The sequence below is a fragment of the Notechis scutatus genome, chromosome Z (genome assembly GCF_049901735.1).
Source record: "Notechis scutatus isolate UNSWTSFEM ecotype Mainland chromosome Z, rNotScu1.2, whole genome shotgun sequence".
In the NCBI taxonomy this organism is placed as follows: Eukaryota; Metazoa; Chordata; class Lepidosauria; order Squamata; family Elapidae; genus Notechis; species Notechis scutatus.
In genome coordinates this window covers 119860666-119880269 of record NC_142025.1, presented here as the reverse complement: position 1 = coordinate 119880269, position 19604 = coordinate 119860666, and the positions used below count along the sequence as shown (strand labels likewise).

Here is a 19604-nt window from a genome sequence, read left to right as displayed (position 1 = left end):
TGTGGCAGTTTCATCCCTGGAGGTTTTCAGGAAGAGACTGGACTGCCCATCTGCCAGAAATGGGGTGGGGCCTGAGCGGTGGGGTTGGACTAGATGACCTCCAAGGTCCCTTCTGTGAATCTTTCTTTTCCGGCCTGCAGGGTCTTCTCGGACCGCCTGGTGGATACCCCAGACATGGAGACCTTCGTGGCCCTTCTGGGAGAGAAACTGGGCACCTTCTTCGACCTGACGTTCCACCACATCTGCCCCAACAAGCGCTCGCCCATCTTCGGTAGGCCCCACCCCCAACTCCCCACCCCCACCCCCAGGGCACCCCTTGGGCCACCGTCGTTAAGTGAGTCGTTGCAATCATTAAGGGTCATGAATCTGATCCGGGCTCCCTTGGTTTGACTTGTCTGCTCAGGAGCCGGCCAACTTTAACTCTTTTGCCATGGCTGTTAAGCGAATCACAGCAGTTATTAAATGAATCCCGTGGTCGTTAAGCGAATCCAGCTTCCTCTGTTGATGGTGAGAAGCCGGCCTATTTCACCTCCTTTGCCAGGGTTGCTAAGCGAATCATCGTAGTTGTTAAGCAGGAGAATCCTATATTCCATTTTTAACCAGAATATAAAATAGAATAGAATGAGCCGGAAGGGACCTTTGGAGGTCTTCTAGTCCAGCCCCCCCTATTTTCTCTTTCTCTCTCTCTCTCTTTTTTTTCCTTTTTCCCTCCAACCCTCCTCGTTTTCTGTTCCTTTTAAAAAAATTCCTCTCTGTATTTTATATTTCGATCGACTAATAACCACAGAGCAACATTCACTTAACAACGGTCTCGCTTGGCCACGGAAATTTGGGGTGCCATCATGGTCTGAGTGCTCCGAGACTCAAGAAGTTGGGAGGAGGGTCCTCCATGGGGCATAAACACCCCCACCCCGGCCCCCCAATCCAGAAAGGGCGCCGTTTTCTCCCCCCCAGGTGACTTCATGCGCAATGTCTACGAGGACATGATAGACATGGGGGTCCTGAAGGGCGAGATGGAGCGGGCGCTGGGAGAGTACAACCGGACGCCAGGCGTGGTGCCCATGAGGCTGGTGCTTTTCCGGGACGCCATCGAGCACAGTGAGTGGGGCAGCCTGCGTTTTCCCCCAGGCGGGGGAATAGGATGAGCAGAATGGGAGGGGACCTCGGAGGTCTTCCAGTCCAACCCCTCCTCAGGCAGGAGGAACCCGACACCATTCCAGACAAGTGGCTCTCTAGTCTTTTCTTAAAGACCTCCAGGGATGGAGCACCCACAACCTCTGGTGGCAAGCTGTTCCACTGGTGAATTGTCCCCACTGTTGGAAATTTCTCCTTAGTTCCAGGTTGCTTCTCTCCTTGATGACTTTCCGTTAGTGCTTTGGAGAAGAGGTTGATTCTTATAAGCTGTAACTATGAAGTAGTAGATAAGTTGAAATTCTATTGTTATCTGCCTGTCTGTCTGTCTGTCTATCAATCATCTATCCTCTGTATCATCTCTCTATTATCTGTGTATTGTATCATCTGCCTGCCTATCATCTCTCTGTCTATCTGTGTCTTATTTGTCAGTTTATCATCTATGTATTGTATCATCTATATCTATCTATCTATCTATCTATCTATCTATCTATCTATCTATCTATCTATCTATCTATCTATCTATCTATCTATCTATCTATCTATCTATCTATCTATCATCTATCTATCTATCTATCTATCTATCTATCTATCTATCTATCTATCTATCTATCTATCTATCTCTACCTACTTACCTATCTATCTGTCTCTGTCTGTCTGTCTGTCTATCATCTCTTTTCATCTCTCTTTCCCTCTATCTGTTGTATCATCCATCTATTATCTATCCATCTATCTCTCTATCTATCTCTCTATCTCTCTATCTATCTATCTATCTATCTATCTATCTATCTATCTATCTATCTATCTATCTATCTATCTATCTATCATCTATCTACCTATCATCTCTCTATCTATCTCTACCTACCTACCTATCTACCTCTGTCTCTGTCTGTCTCTCTGTCTATCATCTCTTTTCATCTCCCTCTATCTATTGTATCATCCATCATATTATCTATCTATCTATCTATCTATCTATCTATCTATCTATCTATCTATCTATCTATCTATCTATCTATCTATCTATCTATCTATCATCTATCTATCTATCATCTGTCTGTCTGTCTGTCTGTCATCTCTGTCTGTCTATATCAACTATCTATTGTATCATCCATCTATCCATCTATCTATCTATTTCATCTATCTCAGATAAAATCATGGAATCCTAGGGCTGCGAAGGGGCCTTGGAGGTCACCTAGTCCAATCCCCTGCTCAGGCAGGAGGCCCCACACCATTCCAGGCAAATGCTTGTCCATTAAATGTCCAAGCTCTTCTAAACAGCCTCCAGTGATGGAACACCCACAACTTCTGGAGATCGTGGCTGGTCCAAGGTAGCTTGTGCACTTTGCTGTGACACTCTTTCCTCTCTCGCAGTAACCCGCATCGTCCGGGTGATCAGCCAACCCCGGGGCAACATGCTGTTGGTGGGCATCGGAGGGAGCGGGCGCCAGAGCCTGGCACGCTTGGCCTCCTCCATCTGCGAGTACTACACCTTCCAGATCGAAGTCTCCCGCCAGTACCGCAAACAAGAGTTCCGAGAAGGTGAGCCGATTCTGTTCTGTCCTAGGCCTCCCCAAAAAGTGCATTCTGAGTCCCGGCAAAAACCTCTCTTATTACATTAGCGTGGATTTAGTTCATTCACCGTCAGCCAACGGCTTGGCAAATCGTCTTGCGAAGGTAGACTAATGAGCTCAGACCTTTATCAATCCTGGGACGCTGCCCGGTAAATAGTTCCACACTCAGTGCTGACAGGGAAGGGCTGGATTATACAGGCAAATCTCCACGAGGTTGGAACGAATGAACGAACGAATGAACAAGTTGTTTCCTGCAAAATACCACCCCCCGCCTTTTGCTCCTCTTTTAACACTGATGGGAGGGGCTATTCACCGTCCACCAGCGCCCTTACTTCCACATCGACCCTGAGGTCTTAATTGTGCCTTCCTTTCGGCAGCTCTGCTCATGCGCAGGCTGGGAACCGGTTCCAGAAGCTCCCCCGCCTCACTGCTGTCCGAGCCCAAAGGCAGCTGATAACTGCCAGCCTGCCCCGGCCCCATCTCTGCCTCCGAGCCCTCCTCGGCCTCCAGGGCTGGACCGGGTTCCTCCCCAACCTCCTCACTCCCGTCCGACTCTGCTGCCAGCTCCGCCGGGCCCCAGTGGGTTCCCTCGCCTCGGTCAGAGGCCAAAGAACGTTCTTCCACGTTCTCCCCACGAGGGTCCCGTGTCCTTTCCCTTCTCCAGACATCAAGAAGCTGTACCGGCAGACCGGGGTCGACCTGAAACCCACCACCTTCCTCTTTGTGGACACCCAGATAGCGGACGAATGCTTCCTGGAGGACATCAACAACATCCTGAGCTCCGGGGAAGTGCCCAACCTCTACAAGCCGGATGAGTTTGAGGAGGTGGGTGACGCCGAGCGGAATCCACCCCACCCCCACCCAGTCGTCCTCGTCCTCTTTCGGTTTGGCGGAGTCCCTGAGATGTTGAGGTGTTGAGGCTTCCGGAAAGAGACGCGGAGAAGAGCCAGCAAGATGATCCGGGGACTGGGGGGTAAAACATACGAAGATGGCTGGAATTGAACAGGCCGAGTTTAATGGGGGAAAAGGACTAGGAGGGGCCCGCATGAGAGCAGCCTTCCAGTATTTGAGGGGCTGCCCCAAAGAGAGGAGGGGGGCCAACCTCCTGTCCAAAACACCTGAGGGCAGGAGAAGAAGAAGCGGGTAGAAACGGATCCAGGAGAGAAGCAAACCTGGAATTCAGGAGGAATTTCCTGACAAAAGAGAAAAAAATGGTAGATATGGAATAACAAGAGTGGGAAGGGGCCTTAAAGGTCTTCTAGTCCAACTCCCCCTGCTCAAACAGGAAGACCCTAGACCATTTCAGACAAAATGGCCGCCCAATCTCTTCTTCAAAACTATCCTGTGATGGAGCCCACACAACCTCTGGTGGCAAGCAGTTCCACTGGTGAATTGTCCTCCCTGTAATGGTTCTTTGTATGTTTCAGCCTCCTCAGGCCTGTCATCCACTTTGTGGCTCTTCTCTGCTCTTTTTCCAAAATCTCAACACGTGGGTTGTTGTTTTTTTTTAATATATATCGTGGCAACCAAACCTGGACCTTCTTCTTCTCCTTCTCCTGCCCAGATCCAAAGCCACATCATCGACGGCCCGGGCGAAGGCATCCAGGAGAGTCAGGACAGCCTCTTTGCCTACCTGATCGAAAGAGTCCGGAACAACCTGCACGTCGTGCTGTGCCTGAGCCCGGTGGGGGACCCCTTCAGGTGAGGCTTTCTAGGCATGATACCTGTGGGGATCCCTTCAGGTGAGGCTTTCTGGGCCTATGAGGGATCCCTTCAGGTGAGGCTTTCGGGCATGATACCTGTGGGGGATCCCTTCAGGTGAGGCTTTCTGGGCATGATACCCGTGAGGATCCCTTCAGGTGAGCCTTTCTGGGCCTGTGAGGGATCCCTTCAGGTGAGGCTTTCTGGGCCTGTGAGGGATCCCTTCAGGTGAGGCTTTCTGGGCCTGTGAGGGATCCCTTCAGGTGAGGCTTTCTGGGCCTGTGGAGGATCCCTTCAGGTGAGGCTTTCTGGGCCTGACAGGGATCCCTTCAGGTGAGGCTTTCTGGGCCTGATACCAGTGGAGAGACCCCTTCAGGTGAGGGTTTCTGGGCCTGTGAGGGATCCCTTCAGGTGAGGCTTTCTGGGCCTGTGAGGGATCCCTTCAGGTGAGGCTTTCTGGGCCTGTGAGGGATCCCTTCAGGTGAGGCTTTCTGGGCCTGTGAGGGGTCCCTTCAGGTGAGGCTTTCTGGGCATGATACCAGTGGAGGGACCCCTTCAGGTGAGGGTTTCTGGGCCTGTGAGGGATCCCTTCAGGTGAGGCTTTCTGGGCCTGTGAGGGACCCCTTCAGGTGAGGCTTTCTGGCCATGATACCAGTGGAGGGATCCCTTCAGGTGAGGCTTTCTGGGCCTGTGAGGGATCCCTTCAGGTGAGGCTTTCTGGGCCTGTGAGGGGATCCCTTCAGGTGAGGCTTTCTGGGCCTGTGAGGGATCCCTTCAGGTGAGGCTTTCTGGGCCTGTGAGGGATCCCTTCAGGTGAGGGTTTCTGGGCCTGTGAGGGATCCCTTCAGGTGAGGCTTTCTGGGCCTGTGAGGGATCCCTTCAGGTGAGGCTTTCTGGGCCTGTGAGGGATCCCTTCAGGTGAGGCTTTCTGGGCATGATACCAGTGGAGGGACCCCTTCAGGTGAGGGTTTCTGGGCCTGTGAGGGATCCCTTCAGGTGAGGCTTTCTGGGCCTGTGAGGGATCCCTTCAGGTGAGGGTTTCTGGGCCTGTGAGGGACCCCTTCAGGTGAGGCTTTCTGGGCATGATACCAGTGGAGGGACCCCTTCAGGTGAGGGTTTCTGGGCATGATACCCTTGAGGGATCCCTTCAGGTGAGGCTTTCTGGGCCTGTGAGGGACCCCTTCAGGTGAGGGTTTCTGGGCCTGTGAGGGACCCCTTCAGGTGAGGGGTTTCTGGGCCTGTGAGGGATCCCTTCAGGTGAGGGTTTCTGGGCCTGTGAGGGACCCCTTCAGGTGAGGGTTTCTGGGCCTGTGAGGGACCCCTTCAGGTGAGGGTTTCTGGGCCTGTGAGGGATCCCTTCAGGTGAGGGTTTCTGGGCCTGTGAGGATCCCTTCAGGTGAGGCTTTCTGGGCCTGATACCAGTGGAGGGACCCCTTCAGGTGAGGCTTTCTGGGCCTGTGAGGATCCCTTCAGGTGAGGCTTTCTGGGCCTGATACCAGTGGAGGGACCCCTTCAGGTGAGGCTTTCTGGGCCTGTGAGGGATCCCTTCAGGTGAGGCTTTCTGGGCATGATATCCCGTGAGGGATCCCTTCAGGTGAGGCTTTCTGGGCCTGATACCAGTGGAGAGACCCCTTCAGGTGAGGCTTTCTGGGCCTGTGAGGGATCCCTTCAGGTGAGGCTTTCTGGGCCTGATACCAGTGGAGGGACCCCTTCAGGTGAGGCTTTCTGGGCATGATATCCGTGAGGATCCCTTCAGGTGAGGCTTTCTGGGCCTGTGAGGATCCCTTCAGGTGAGGCTTTCTGGGCCTGATACCAGTGGAGGGACCCCTTCAGGTGAGGGTTTCTGGGCCTGTGAGGGATCCCTTCAGGTGAGGCTTTCTGGGCCTGTGAGGGATCCCTTCAGGTGAGGCTTTCTGGCCATGATACCAGTGGAGGGACCCCTTCAGGTGAGGCTTTCTGGGCATGATACCAGTGGAGGGACCCCTTCAGGTGAGGCTTTCTGGGCATGATACCCGTGAGGGATCCCTTCAGGTGAGCCTTTCTGGGCCTGTGAGGACCCCTTCAGGTGAGGCTTTCTGGCCATGATACCAGTGGAGGGACCCCTTCAGGTGAGGCTTTCTGGGCATGATACCCGTGAGGGATCCCTTCAGGTGAGCCTTTCTGGGCCTGTGAGGGATCCCTTCAGGTGAGCTTTCTGGGCCTGTGAGGGATCCCTTCAGGTGAGGCTTTCTGGGCCTGTGAGGATCCCTTCAGGTGAGGCTTTCTGGGCATGATACCAGTGGAGGGACCCCTTCAGGTGAGGGTTTCTGGGCCTGTGAGGGACCCCTTCAGGTGAGGGTTTCTGGGCCTGTGAGGGACCCCTTCAGGTGAGGGTTTCTGGGCCTGTGAGGGATCCCTTCAGGTGAGGGTTTCTGGGCCAGTAAGGGATCCCTTCAGGTGAGGCTTTCTGGGCCTGATACCAGTGGAGGGACCCCTTCAGGTGAGGCTTTCTGGGCATGATATCCGTGAGGGATCCCTTCAGGTGAGGCTTTCTGGGCCTGTGAGGGGTCCCTTCAGGTGAGGCTTTCTGGGCCTGATACCAGTGGAGAGACCCCTTCAGGTGAGGGTTTCTGGGCTTGACAGGGATCCCTTCAGGTGAGGCTTTCTGGGCCTGTGAGGATCCATTCAGGTGAGCTTTCTGGGCCTGACAGGGATCCCTTCAGGTGAGGCTTTCTGGGCCTGTGAGGGGTCCCTTCAGGTGAGGCTTTCTGGGCCTGTGAGGGGTCCCTTCAGGTGAGGTTTCTGGGCCTGTGAGGGGTCCCTTCAGGTGAGGCTTTCTGGGCCTGATACCAGTGGAGGACCCCTTCAGGTGAGGGTTTCTGGGCCTGTGAGGGATCCCTTCAGGTGAGGCTTTCTGGGCCTGTGAGGGGTCCCTTCAGGTGAGGTTTCTGGGCCTGTGAGGGGTCCCTTCAGGTGAGGCTTTCTGGGCCTGTGAGGGGTCCCTTCAGGTGAGGGTTTCTGGGCCTGTGAGGGGTCCCTTCAGGTGAGGCTTTCTGGGCCTGATACCAGTGGAGGACCCCTTCAGGTGAGGGTTTCTGGGCCTGACAGGGATCCCTTCAGGTGAGGCTTTCTGGGCCTGTGAGGATCCCTTCAGGTGAGGCTTTCTGGGCCTGATACCAGTGGAGAGACCCCTTCAGGTGAGGGTTTCTGGGCCTGATACCAGTGGAGAGACCCCTTCAGGTGAGGCTTTCTGGGCCTGATACCAGTGGAGAGACCCCTTCAGGTGAGGGTTTCTGGGCCTGACAGGGATCCCTTCAGGTGAGGCTTTCTGGGCCTGTGAGGATCCCTTCAGGTGAGGCTTTCTGGGCATGATACCTGTGGAGGGACCCCTTCAGGTGAGGGTTTCTGGGCCTGTGAGGGACCCCCCTTCAGGTGGGGCTTTCTGGGCCTGTGAGGATCCCTTCAGGTGAGGCTTTCTGGGCCTGTGAGGGGTCCCTTCAGGTGGGGCTTTCTGGGCCTGTGAGGATCCCTTCAGGTGAGGCTTTCTGGGCCTGATACCAGTGGAGAGACCCCTTCAGGTGAGGGTTTCTGGGCCTGACAGGGATCCCTTCAGGTGAGGCTTTCTGGGCCTGTGAGGATCCCTTCAGGTGAGGCTTTCTGGGCCTGATACCAGTGGAGGGACCCCTTCAGGTGAGGCTTTCTGGGCATGATATCCGTGAGGATCCCTTCAGGTGAGGCTTTCTGGGCCTGACAGGGATCCCTTCAGGTGAGGCTTTCTGGGCCTGATACCAGTGGAGAGACCCCTTCAGGTGAGGGTTTCTGGGCCTGTGAGGATCCCTTCAGGTGAGGCTTTCTGGGCCTGTGAGGGTCCCTTCAGGTGAGGCTTTCTGGGCCTGATACCAGTGGAGAGACCCCTTCAGGTGAGGGTTTCTGGGCCTGTGAGGATCCCTTCAGGTGAGGCTTTCTGGGCCTGTGAGGGGTCCCTTCAGGTGAGGGTTTCTGGACCTGTGAGGGGTCCCTTCAGGTGAGGCTTTCTGGGCCTGATACCAGTGGAGAGACCCCTTCAGGTGAGGGTTTCTGGGCCTGACAGGGATCCCTTCAGGTGAGGCTTTCTGGGCCTGTGAGGGGTCCCTTCAGGTGAGGCTTTCTGGGCCTGATACCAGTGGAGAGACCCCTTCAGGTGAGGGTTTCTGGGCCTGTGAGGGATCCCTTCAGGTGAGGCTTTCTGGGCCTGTGAGGGGTCCCTTCAGGTGAGGGTTTCTGGGCCTGTGAGGGGTCCCTTCAGGTGAGGCTTTCTGGGCCTGATACCAGTGGAGAGACCCCTTCAGGTGAGGGTTTCTGGGCCTGACAGGGATCCCTTCAGGTGAGGCTTTCTGGGCCTGTGAGGGATCCCTTCAGGTGAGGCTTTCTGGGCCTGATACCAGTGGAGGGACCCCTTCAGGTGAGGCTTTCTGGGCATGATATCCGTGAGGGATCCCTTCAGGTGAGGCTTTCTGGGCCTGATACCAGTGGAGGGACCCCTTCAGGTGAGGCTTTCTGGGCATGATATCCGTGAGGGATCCCTTCAGGTGAGGCTTTCTGGGCCTGACAGGGATCCCTTCAGGTGAGGCTTTCTGGGCCTGATACCAGTGGAGAGACCCCTTCAGGTGAGGGTTTCTGGGCCTGTGAGGGATCCCTTCAGGTGAGGCTTTCTGGGCCTGTGAGGGGTCCCTTCAGGTGAGGCTTTCTGGGCCTGATACCAGTGGAGAGACCCCTTCAGGTGAGGGTTTCTGGGCCTGTGAGGGATCCCTTCAGGTGAGGCTTTCTGGGCCTGACAGGGATCCCTTCAGGTGAGGCTTTCTGGGCCTGATACCAGTGGAGAGACCCCTTCAGGTGAGGGTTTCTGGGCCTGTGAGGGATCCCTTCAGGTGAGGGTTTCTGGGCCTGTGAGGATCCCTTCAGGTGAGGCTTTCTGGGCCTGTGAGGGATCCCTTCAGGTGAGGCTTTCTGGGCCTGATACCAGTGGAGGGACCCCTTCAGGTGAGGGTTTCTGGGCATGATATCCGTGAGGGATCCCTTCAGGTGAGGCTTTCTGGGCCTGTGAGGATCCCTTCAGGTGAGGCTTTCTGGGCCTGTGAGGGATCCCTTCAGGTGAGGCTTTCTGGGCATGATACCAGTGGAGGGACCCCTTCAGGTGAGGGTTTCTGGGCCTGTGAGGGACCCCTTCAGGTGAGGGTTTCTGGGCCTGTGAGGGATCCCTTCAGGTGAGGGTTTCTGGGCCTGTGAGGGATCCCTTCAGGTGAGGGTTTCTGGGCCAGTAAGGGATCCCTTCAGGTGAGGCTTTCTGGGCCTGTGAGGGATCCCTTCAGGTGAGGCTTTCTGGGCCTGTGAGGGATCCCTTCAGGTGAGGCTTTCTGGGCCTGATACCAGTGGAGGGACCCCTTCAGGTGAGGCTTTCTGGGCATGATATCCGTGAGGGATCCCTTCAGGTGAGGCTTTCTGGGCCTGTGAGGGATCCCTTCAGGTGAGGCTTTCTGGGCCTGATACCAGTGGAGAGACCCCTTCAGGTGAGGCTTTCTGGGCCTGACAGGGATCCCTTCAGGTGAGGCTTTCTGGGCCTGTGAGGGATCCCTTCAGGTGAGGCTTTCTGGGCCTGACAGGGATCCCTTCAGGTGAGGCTTTCTGGGCCTGTGAGGGGTCCCTTCAGGTGAGGGTTTCTGGGCCTGATACCAGTGGAGAGACCCCTTCAGGTGAGGGTTTCTGGGCATGATAGCTGTGAGGAATCCCTTCAGGTGAGGCTTTCTGGGCATGATACCCGTGAGGGATCCCTTCAGGTGAGGCTTTCTGGGCATGATAGCTGTGAGGGATCCCTTCAGGTGAGGCTTTCTGGGCATGATAGCTGTGAGGAATCCCTTCAGGTGAGGCTTTCTGGGCATGATACCCGTGAGGGATCCCTTCAGGTGAGGCTTTCTGGGCATGATACCCGTGAGGGATCCCTTCAGGTGAGGCTTTCTGGGCATGATAGCTGTGAGGAATCCCTTCAGGTGAGGCTTTCTGGGCATGATACCCGTGAGGGATCCCTTCAGAGTGAGGGTTTCTGGGCATGGTAGCTGTGAGGGATCCCTTCAGGTGAGGCTTTCTGGGCATGATACCCGTGAGGGATCCCTTCAGGTGAGGCTTTCTGGGCCTGATACCCGTGAGGGATCCCTTCAGGTGAGGCTTTCTGGGCATGATACCCGTGAGGGATCCCTTCAGGTGAGGCTTTCTGGGCATGATACCCGTGAGGATCAGTTCAGGTGAGGGTTTCTGGGCATGATACCCGTGAGGGATCCCTTCAGGTGAGGCTTTCTGGGCATGATAGCTGTGAGGAATCCCTTCAGGTGAGGCTTTCTGGGCATGATACCCGTGAGGGATTTCTGGGCATGATACCAGTGGAGGGACCCCTTCAGGTGAGGCTTTCTGGGCATGATACCCGTGAGGAATCCCTTCAGGTGAGGCTTTCTGGGCATGATACCCGTGAGGATCCCTTCAGGTGAGGCTTTCTGGGCATGATACCCGTGAGGGATCCCTTCAGGTGAGGCTTTCTGGGCCTGTGAGGGGTCCCTTCAGGTGAGGCTTTCTGGGCATGATACCCGTGAGGGATCCCTTCAGGTGAGGCTTTCTGGGCATGATACCCGTGAGGAATCCCTTCAGGTGAGGCTTTCTGGGCATGATACCCGTGAGGATCCCTTCAGGTGAGGCTTTCTGGGCCTGATACCAGTGGAGGGACCCCTTCAGGTGAGGGTTTCTGGGCCTGTGAGGGATCCCTTCAGGTGAGGCTTTCTGGGCATGATACCCGTGAGGGATCCCTTCAGGTGAGGGTTTCTGGGCCTGTGAGGATCCATTCAGGTGAGGCTTTCTGGGCCTGTGAGGGGTCCCTTCAGGTGAGGCTTTCTGGGCCTGTGAGGGATCCCTTCAGGTGAGGCTTTCTGGGCCTGATACCAGTGGAGGGACCCCTTCAGGTGAGGCTTTCTGGGCCTGTGAGGGATCCCTTCAGGTGAGGCTTTCTGGGCCTGTGAGGGGTCCCTTCAGGTGAGGGTTTCTGGGCCTGTGAGGGGTCCCTTCAGGTGAGGCTTTCTGGGCCTGTGAGGGATCCCTTCAGGTGAGGCTTTCTGGGCCTGTGAGGGATCCCTTCAGGTGAGGCTTTCTGGGCCTGTGAGGGATCCCTTCAGGTGAGGCTTTCTGGGCCTGTGAGGGATCCCTTCAGGTGAGGCTTTCTGGGCCTGATACCAGTGGAGAGACCCCTTCAGGTGAGGGTTTCTGGGCCTGACAGGGATCCCTTCAGGTGAGGCTTTCTGGGCCTGTGAGGATCCCTTCAGGTGAGGCTTTCTGGGCCTGATACCAGTGGAGGGACCCCTTCAGGTGAGGCTTTCTGGGCCTGTGAGGGATCCCTTCAGGTGAGGCTTTCTGGGCCTTTGAGGGATCCCTTCAGGTGAGGGTTTCTGGGCCTGTGAGGGGTCCCTTCAGGTGAGCTTTCTGGGCCTGATACCAGTGGAGGGACCCCTTCAGGTGAGGCTTTCTGGGCCTGTGAGGGATCCCTTCAGGTGAGGGCTTTCTGGGCCTGTGAGGGATCCCTTCAGGTGAGGGTTTCTGGGCCTGTGAGGGGTCCCTTCAGGTGAGGCTTTCTGGGCCTGATACCAGTGGAGGGACCCCTTCAGGTGAGGCTTTCTGGCCATGATACCAGTGGAGGGACCCCTTCAGGTGAGGGTTTCTGGGCATGATAGCTGTGGGAATCCCTTCAGGTGAGGCTTTCTGGGCATGATACCCGTGAGGGATCCCTTCAGGTGAGGGTTTCTGGGCATGATACCAGTGAGGGATCCCTTCAGGTGAGCCTTTCTGGGCCTGTGAGGGGTCCCTTCAGGTGAGGCTTTCTGGGCCTGTGAGGGATCCCTTCAGGTGAGGCTTTCTGGGCCTGTGAGGGATCCCTTCAGGTGAGGCTTTCTGGGCATGATACCAGTGGAGGGACCCCTTCAGGTGAGGCTTTCTGGGCATGATATCCGTGAGGGATCCCTTCAGGTGAGGCTTTCTGGGCCTGTGAGGGATCCCTTCAGGTGAGGCTTTCTGGGCCTGTGAGGGATCCCTTCAGGTGAGGCTTTCTGGGCATGATACCAGTGGAGGGACCCCTTCAGGTGAGGGTTTCTGGGCCTGTGAGGGATCCCTTCAGGTGAGCCTTTCTGGGCCTGTGAGGGATCCCTTCAGGTGAGGCTTTCTGGGCCTGTGAGGGGTCCCTTCAGGTGAGGCTTTCTGGGCCTGTGAGGGATCCCTTCAGGTGAGGCTTTCTGGGCCTGTGAGGATCCCTTCAGGTGAGGCTTTCTGGGCCTGTGAGGGATCCCTTCAGGTGAGGGTTTCTGGGCCTGTGAGGGATCCTTCAGGTGAGGCTTTCTGGGCCTGTGAGGGATCCCTTCAGGTGAGGCTTTCTGGGCCTGTGAGGGATCCCTTCAGGTGAGGCTTTCTGGGCATGATACCAGTGGAGGGACCCCTTCAGGTGAGGCTTTCTGGGCATGATACCAGTGAGGAATCCCTTCAGGTGAGGCTTTCTGGGCATGATACCCTTGAGGGATCCCTTCAGGTGAGGCTTTCTGGGCATGATACCAGTGGAGGGACCCCTTCAGGTGAGGCTTTCTGGGCATGATACCAGTGAGGGATCCCTTCAGGTGAGGCTTTCTGGGCATGATACCAGTGGAGGGACCCCTTCAGGTGAGGCTTTCTGGGCATGATACCAGTGGAGGGACCCCTTCAGGTGAGGGTTTCTGGGCATGATAGCTGTGAGGAATCCCTTCAGGTGAGGCTTTCTGGGCATGATACCAGTGGAGGGACCCCTTCAGGTGAGGGTTTCTGGGCATGATAGCTGTGAGGATCCCTTCAGGTGAGGCTTTCTGGGCATGATACCCGTGAGGATCCCTTCAGGTGAGCCTTTCTGGGCCTGTGAGGGATCCCTTCAGGTGGGGCTTTCTGGGCCTGTGAGGGATCCCTTCAGGTGAGGCTTTCTGGGCCTGTGAGGGATCCCTTCAGGTGAGGCTTTCGGGGCCTGATACCAGTGGAGGGACCCCTTCAGGTGAGGCTTTCTGGGCCTGATACCTGTGGGGGGGACACCTTCACGTGTTCGCAGTGGGCAGGATCTTGACAAGGTGGGGAGAAGATTCTGCGTGGAGCAACAGCGACCTCCGGTGGCCAACGAGCCACCGGTCTGATGAACGGGAGAAAAGTGTGGGGTGGGTTTAGAGGCTGGGGGACAGGCAGACCCCAGGTTGAGGCACAGAGAAAAAGTCCCTCTGGTCAAAATTGTCAGCTGAGCCCCAAATGGCCAAGGATGAACCCATAAGAGCTAATTGGAGCCTGTAGGTGAAATGGGCCCCATTAAAATGGTATAGGGTCCCCTGCTAGACGAGGGGGCTGGACTAGAAGACCTCCAAGGTCCCTTCCAGCTCTGTCCTATTCGAAAACTTAATTACAAGGAGTCCTCGACTTACAGCCATTCCCTTAGTGACCATTCGGAGTTAGAACCGTGCTGGAAAAAAGTGACCTAGGACCGTTTTTTCACACTTAACGGCCGTTCAAATCCCCCACGGTTCAAAAATTCAGATACTTGGCATGTACCGTATTTATCGGCGTATAACACGCACTTTTTCCCCCTGAAAATAGGGGCAAATGATGTATCGTGTTATACGCCCGATATAATGTTAAGAAGCCTTGGTGAATGCTGCTGGGATCGGGGATCAAGGACACAAATGAAAGAAGGGGAGGGAGGAAGCAACCGAAGCCTGTCCTTCTCTCTGGGTCAGCTCTCTCAGTCGCTCTCTCGCTCCTCCACCAGCACAGGAAGAAACTGCTTCAAAGAAGCGCGGGGGGCTTTTCCTGTCGCCGCAGCTTCCCTGAAGCGCCCGTTTCTCCCCACCCCACCCCGTCCGCCCGCCCGCAGTGCTCCGTTCTGCCTGCCTGCCTGCCTTCGTTAATGGTTGAATCGGAACAGCTTCGGCTGAGTAAAAGAGGCGAATAGTTATTATTCTCAGCCGAAGCTGCTCCCAAACAACCAGAAACTAAGGCAGGCAGGCAGGCTGGCTGGCAGAATGGGACACTGTGGATTGAAGCGCGCGGGCGGGGTGGGAGTGGGGGTGAAACAGGCGCTTCGGAATAGCTGCGGCGACAGGAAAAGCCCCCCGCTTCTTTGAAGCAGTTTCTTCCTGTGCTGGTGGAGCAGTGAAGAGCGAAGCCTCCTTCTCTTCTCTCTCTCCCCCGTCCTTGCAAAAATTTTCTGCTTGAAACCGGTCCCTGGTACAAAAAGGTTGGGGACCACTGATTTACCTTATAAGTGGTAATAATATTAATAAAAAAATAGTTCTGAGCTACCCTTATTTTGCTTCAAAGTTTTTATTTAGAAATTTAATTTTTTTTCCTGAAATTTCCCTCTTAAAATGAAGATGCGTGTTATACGCCTGTGCGTGTTATACGCCGATAAATACGGTATATGGCGGTTGCAACGTCCTAGGGTCATGGCATCCCCTTTTGCGACCTTCGGACAAGCCGAGTCAAGGTCGCAAAATGGGACAAAACTCACTTGAGAACTGTCTCACTGAGCAATAAAGGTTGGTTTCTAATGTGGCGTAAGTTGAGGACTTCCCGTAGTCTTTGAAACCCCCTTCCAGCTGCGGAAGGCATTCCTGCATGCTTTTGAACCCACCCTGAGAGAGAGACAGAGAGAGAGAGAGAGAGAGAGAGAACACCTAGAATTAAGGAGCAATTTCCTGACACAGTGAGAACAATTAACCAGGGGAACTGCTTGCCACCAGATGTTGTGGTGGAGGTTTTTAAGAAGAGGCTGGACAGCCACTTGTCTGGAATAGTATAGGATCTCCTGCCTGAGCAGGGGGTTGGACTAGAAGACCTCCGAGGTCCCCTTTCAATTCTGTTGTTTTGTCCCAGGAACCGGATACGCCAGTACCCTGCTTTGGTGAACTGCACCACCATCGACTGGTTCTCGGAGTGGCCGAAGGAAGCCTTACTGGAGGTGGCGGAGAAGTATCTGGAAGGCGTGGATTTGGGCGTGGTGGAAAGGGGTAGTCTCGACACGGTGAGAGCCCACCGCCCGTCTGAGTGGGGGGGGGGTCTTGCAAAAAAACCTGTCAGGGGCTTCGAGATCTTGGATGTCCCAGTAGACAACCACTTAAGTGTGAGCCGGGAGCGTGCGGCAGCTGCCCCCAAAAGCCAATGCAATCCTTGATTGCACAAACAGAGCGGTAGAATCAAGATCCCATGAAGTGTTAGTACCTCTTTATAAGGTCTTAGTAAGATCCCATAATTTCCCAGCCAGCCATGCCTGGTTTTTCTCCTAGCCTCTAAAGTGGAAAGATTGCAGAGGAAGGGATTAGAAGAGAATAAGCAAACCACCACACGGGGATACTTATCATGTGAAGCGTTAATACCACTTTATGATTTGTTTTTTATTGTATTTTTTTAGTTTGTCAAGCATGCATTTGATAATATGTATATAAGTATAAACATGATTATTAATACATGAAATAGATACGAATAAAAGGGGAACATTAGGACGGGGATGGTAGGGACGCTGGTGTGCTTATGCACGCCCCTTACAGACCTCTTAGGAATGGGGTGAGATCAATAGTAGACAGTCTCAGGTTAAAGTTTTTGGGGTTTGGGGAAGAAACCACAGAGTCAGGTTGAGTATTCCAGGCATTGACCCCTCTGTTATTGCTGAAGTCGTATTTCCTGCAATTGAGTTTGGTGCAATTAACCTTGAGTTTGTATCTATTGTGTACTCGTGTATTGTTGAGGTTGAAGCTGAAGTATTCATTGATGGGTAGGGCATTGCAGTGGATAATGTTATGTACTACGCTTAGGTCAGTCCGAAGGCGGCTTGGTAAGACCACATTTGGAATATTGAATCCAGTTTTGGTCACCACGATGTAAAGAATATGTTGAGACTCTAGAAAGAGTGCAGAAAAGAGCAGTTAAGATGATTAGGGGAATGGTTACAAAGAACGGTTGCCAGAATTGGGTGTGTCTAGTTTAATGAAAAGAAGAAATAGTGGGGGACACGATAGCAGCCTTCCAGCATTGGAGGGGCCGCCCCAAAGAAGATTTGGGGGTCAGCCTACTCTCCAAAGCACTTTGAAGGCAGGACAAGAAGCAACGGGTGGAAACTGATCCAAGAGAGAAGCAACCTGGAATTAAGCAGAAACTTCTTAACAGTGAGGACAACTAACCAGTGGAGCTGCCTGCCACCAGAAGTTGTGGGTGCTCCATCCCTGGATGGAGGTTTTTAAGAAAAGACTGGACGGACCATTTGACTGGAATGAGATAGGACGGGGGTCTCCACGCTTGGCAACTTTAAGATTTATGGACTTCAGCACCCAGAATTCCTCAGCCAGCCGCGCCTGTATTTTTTTTCAGCTACCCTCTACAGCGGAGAGTTTGCAGAGGAAGGGATTACAAGAGAGTAAGATAGCCACAACGGATGTGTACATATCAAAAGGAATGCATTGGGTTCAGGGAATTCTAGGAGTTGGAATCCAGCCACGTTGATGCTGCCAAGTTTAGGGACCCCCTGCTGTTAGAGGATTTACTGCTTGCTTGGACTTGATGACCTCCAAGGTCCCATCTCTTGTTATTCTGTGCTCCCACTTTTACCCAGATGCAAAAGCGAGTGGCTAAAATCTTCGTCACCATGCACTGGTCAGTGGCCAGATACTCTCACAAGATGTTGCTGGAACTCCGGCGTCACAACTACGTGACGCCCACCAACTACCTGGAGCTGGTGTCTGGCTACAAGAAGTAAGTTTGGGGGGGGATTTGGTGGGTCTCGGCAGGTGGGACGGTGGAACGCTCCCTCTTCCCAGGAGACTTAGCCCAGCTTGGGGACAGGAGAGTCAAAGGGCTGGACTCGGCCCCTTTGTAAGTGAGCCAGTCCTGGCACAGGGGTCCCCACAGCACGAGCCTCCTCCTCTTCCATCCCTTTTGCAGGCTTCTGGCCGAGAAACGGAAGGAGCTTTCTGACCAGGCCAACAAACTCCGCAACGGCCTCTTCAAAATCGACGAGACTCGGGAAAAAGTTGAGGTGATGACCCTGGAGCTGGAGGAGGCGCGGAGGAAGGTGGCTGAATTCCAGAAACAGTGTGAGGAATATCTGGTGATCATTGTGCAGCAGAAGCGGGAAGCCGATGAACAACAAAAGGTGAGCTAGAAGGTTTAAAAAGAATATGTCGTCCAAGGGTTGGAAGTGCAATCAAACCCCGGGTTCGTATCACCACGTGTGGTGGACGTGTTTGAAAGGGGGAAAAAAAAGTTAGCATGTTTCCCCAAAAATAAGACCCTGTCTTTTATATATATATTTTTGCCACCCGAAAAGGCACCAGGTCTTATTTTCAGTGGGATGTCCTCCACGGACTCACCTCACTTGCACGCATCGCCCCCGGCCTCCTTCCGGAAGTCCTTATTCTGCGGTCGGCAAGGCTTTCCTGAAGGCCTCTGCAGCCGATAACCGCCAATAACTCCGGATCGATCCAGAGCTTTGTCATCAGCTCCAGAGGCCTTCAGGAAAGCCTTTGCCAGCCTTGCTGGCTGCAGAAGAAACAGGCTGGCAAGGCAGGTGTCGGGGTGTGCCAGGCCTGGCTACACCTGTCCAAAGGTAAGTAGTAGGGCAGCTCCACCCCCTCCCATCCCCACCCTAGCTTAATTTTTATATATCCACTCTGGAATGGGTGGGATCTTAATTAGGGCTTATTTTGGGGCTGGGGCTTTATATTGGGCGCATGGGTAAAAAAAAATCAAGCTAGGACTTACTTTCAGGGTAGGTCGTATTTTCAGGGAAACAGAGTACTGGTCTAAAATACACACATAGCTAGAAAAAAATGATAAAGGAACATATGGATTTAAAACCAGAAATTTTTCTGTTGGGCATCATACCAGACAAATGCAGTAAAAGGAATGCGTATTTAACAGTATATGTATTATCAGCGACCAGAATCATGTTCGCACAACATTGAAAGGGCGAGGAGATCCCCAAAGAAAAAAAGTGAATATCAAAAATCTTAAAAATGTGCAGAAATGATTAAATTAACATTTGAAATTAAAGGAAGACACTGAATATTTTGAGGCACAGGATCTGTTTTATCCAGGGTTCAAATGAGAGAAACAGAAGTTACAACCTTGAAAACTACAAGAGAAAGATTAATTTTAATATTAGGGTTGATCAATGTAGCTTATTAATTTTAATTAATTTTGACTAGTACTAATAATTAATCTGTATCAATATTATGAGGGGAAAGCACTGTTATTATAAGATTATTATTATTATACTGTTATTATTATTATTACTATGATGAATATTACTCAAAAGAATTGTAGCCGGAGAGCACACCGTTTATATGGATTTTGAACATGTTGCTCTTTCTATTTATATAAATATAAAATAAAAAATTTTTTTTTAAAAAAAAGGTGAGCGTCCAAGGGTTGGCATCGCCCATTTCCCATCCGAACCTGTGATGGACATCATCATCCCCCTTTTTCCTCTCCGTCCTCCTGTAGACGGTGTCGGCGAACAGCGAGAAGATCGCTGCCGAGGAAATCAAGTGCAAAGCGTTGGCGGACAATGCCCAGAAGGATCTGGAGGAAGCCCTGCCGGCCTTGGAGGAAGCCATGAAGGTAGGTGAGAAGAGGACACCTCCCTCTAGGGCAGGGGTGTCAAAACTCAAGGCCAGTGGACCAGATCCGGCCGCGGGAGTGTGTCAGGGTTCCGGTGATTTCCCTTTGGAAGCCAAGCTTCAAAAAAAATCCAAAAGATTTATTAGGAACAACATTCCGGCATTAACCTAAGTGAAACCAACTCCGGCATACGTAATTTACAGCCGCCTGTGACTCTGTTTCCCCCACTCCCCTTGGTGTGTCATAAATCAGATTCTCCAACGAAGCATTTTCACGGGATTTTGAGGGCAGAAGATCCGGTAGCCCAGCTACAATCTTTTAAAGATAAGAGTGGAATGTTTTAAACTGCCATAATGCGCCTTCAGATTTCTCCCCCCCCCCTTGTTTATGGCAACTCGAAAACAGGCATAGGAATGTTTTATGAGTTGACAAAGTGCTTAAATCTGGCCCGCGGGTCGGCTTGGAAATACCAAAGGACTGGCCCGCGGTGCATCTGCCGGACCAAACGGGCCGTGTGGGAGCTCCACAGGGCCGCTGCGGGTCCCA

At 53.4% G+C, this 19604-nt stretch overlaps 1 protein-coding gene across 1 annotated transcript in view; it reads left to right on the top strand.

The window, feature by feature from the left end:
- Window positions 1-19604, top strand: part of DNAH2 (dynein axonemal heavy chain 2) — a 69587-nt gene that overhangs the window by 32538 nt on the left and 17445 nt on the right. The window contains exons 19-27 of the mRNA XM_087947399.1: window positions 141-271; window positions 955-1098; window positions 2503-2670; window positions 3367-3527; window positions 4267-4403; window positions 15321-15468; window positions 17050-17189; window positions 17379-17589; window positions 18942-19058. Of these exons, the coding sequence (XP_087803525.1) occupies window positions 141-271; window positions 955-1098; window positions 2503-2670; window positions 3367-3527; window positions 4267-4403; window positions 15321-15468; window positions 17050-17189; window positions 17379-17589; window positions 18942-19058 (1357 nt within the window). The remainder of the gene's footprint in view (window positions 1-140; window positions 272-954; window positions 1099-2502; window positions 2671-3366; window positions 3528-4266; window positions 4404-15320; window positions 15469-17049; window positions 17190-17378; window positions 17590-18941; window positions 19059-19604) is intronic.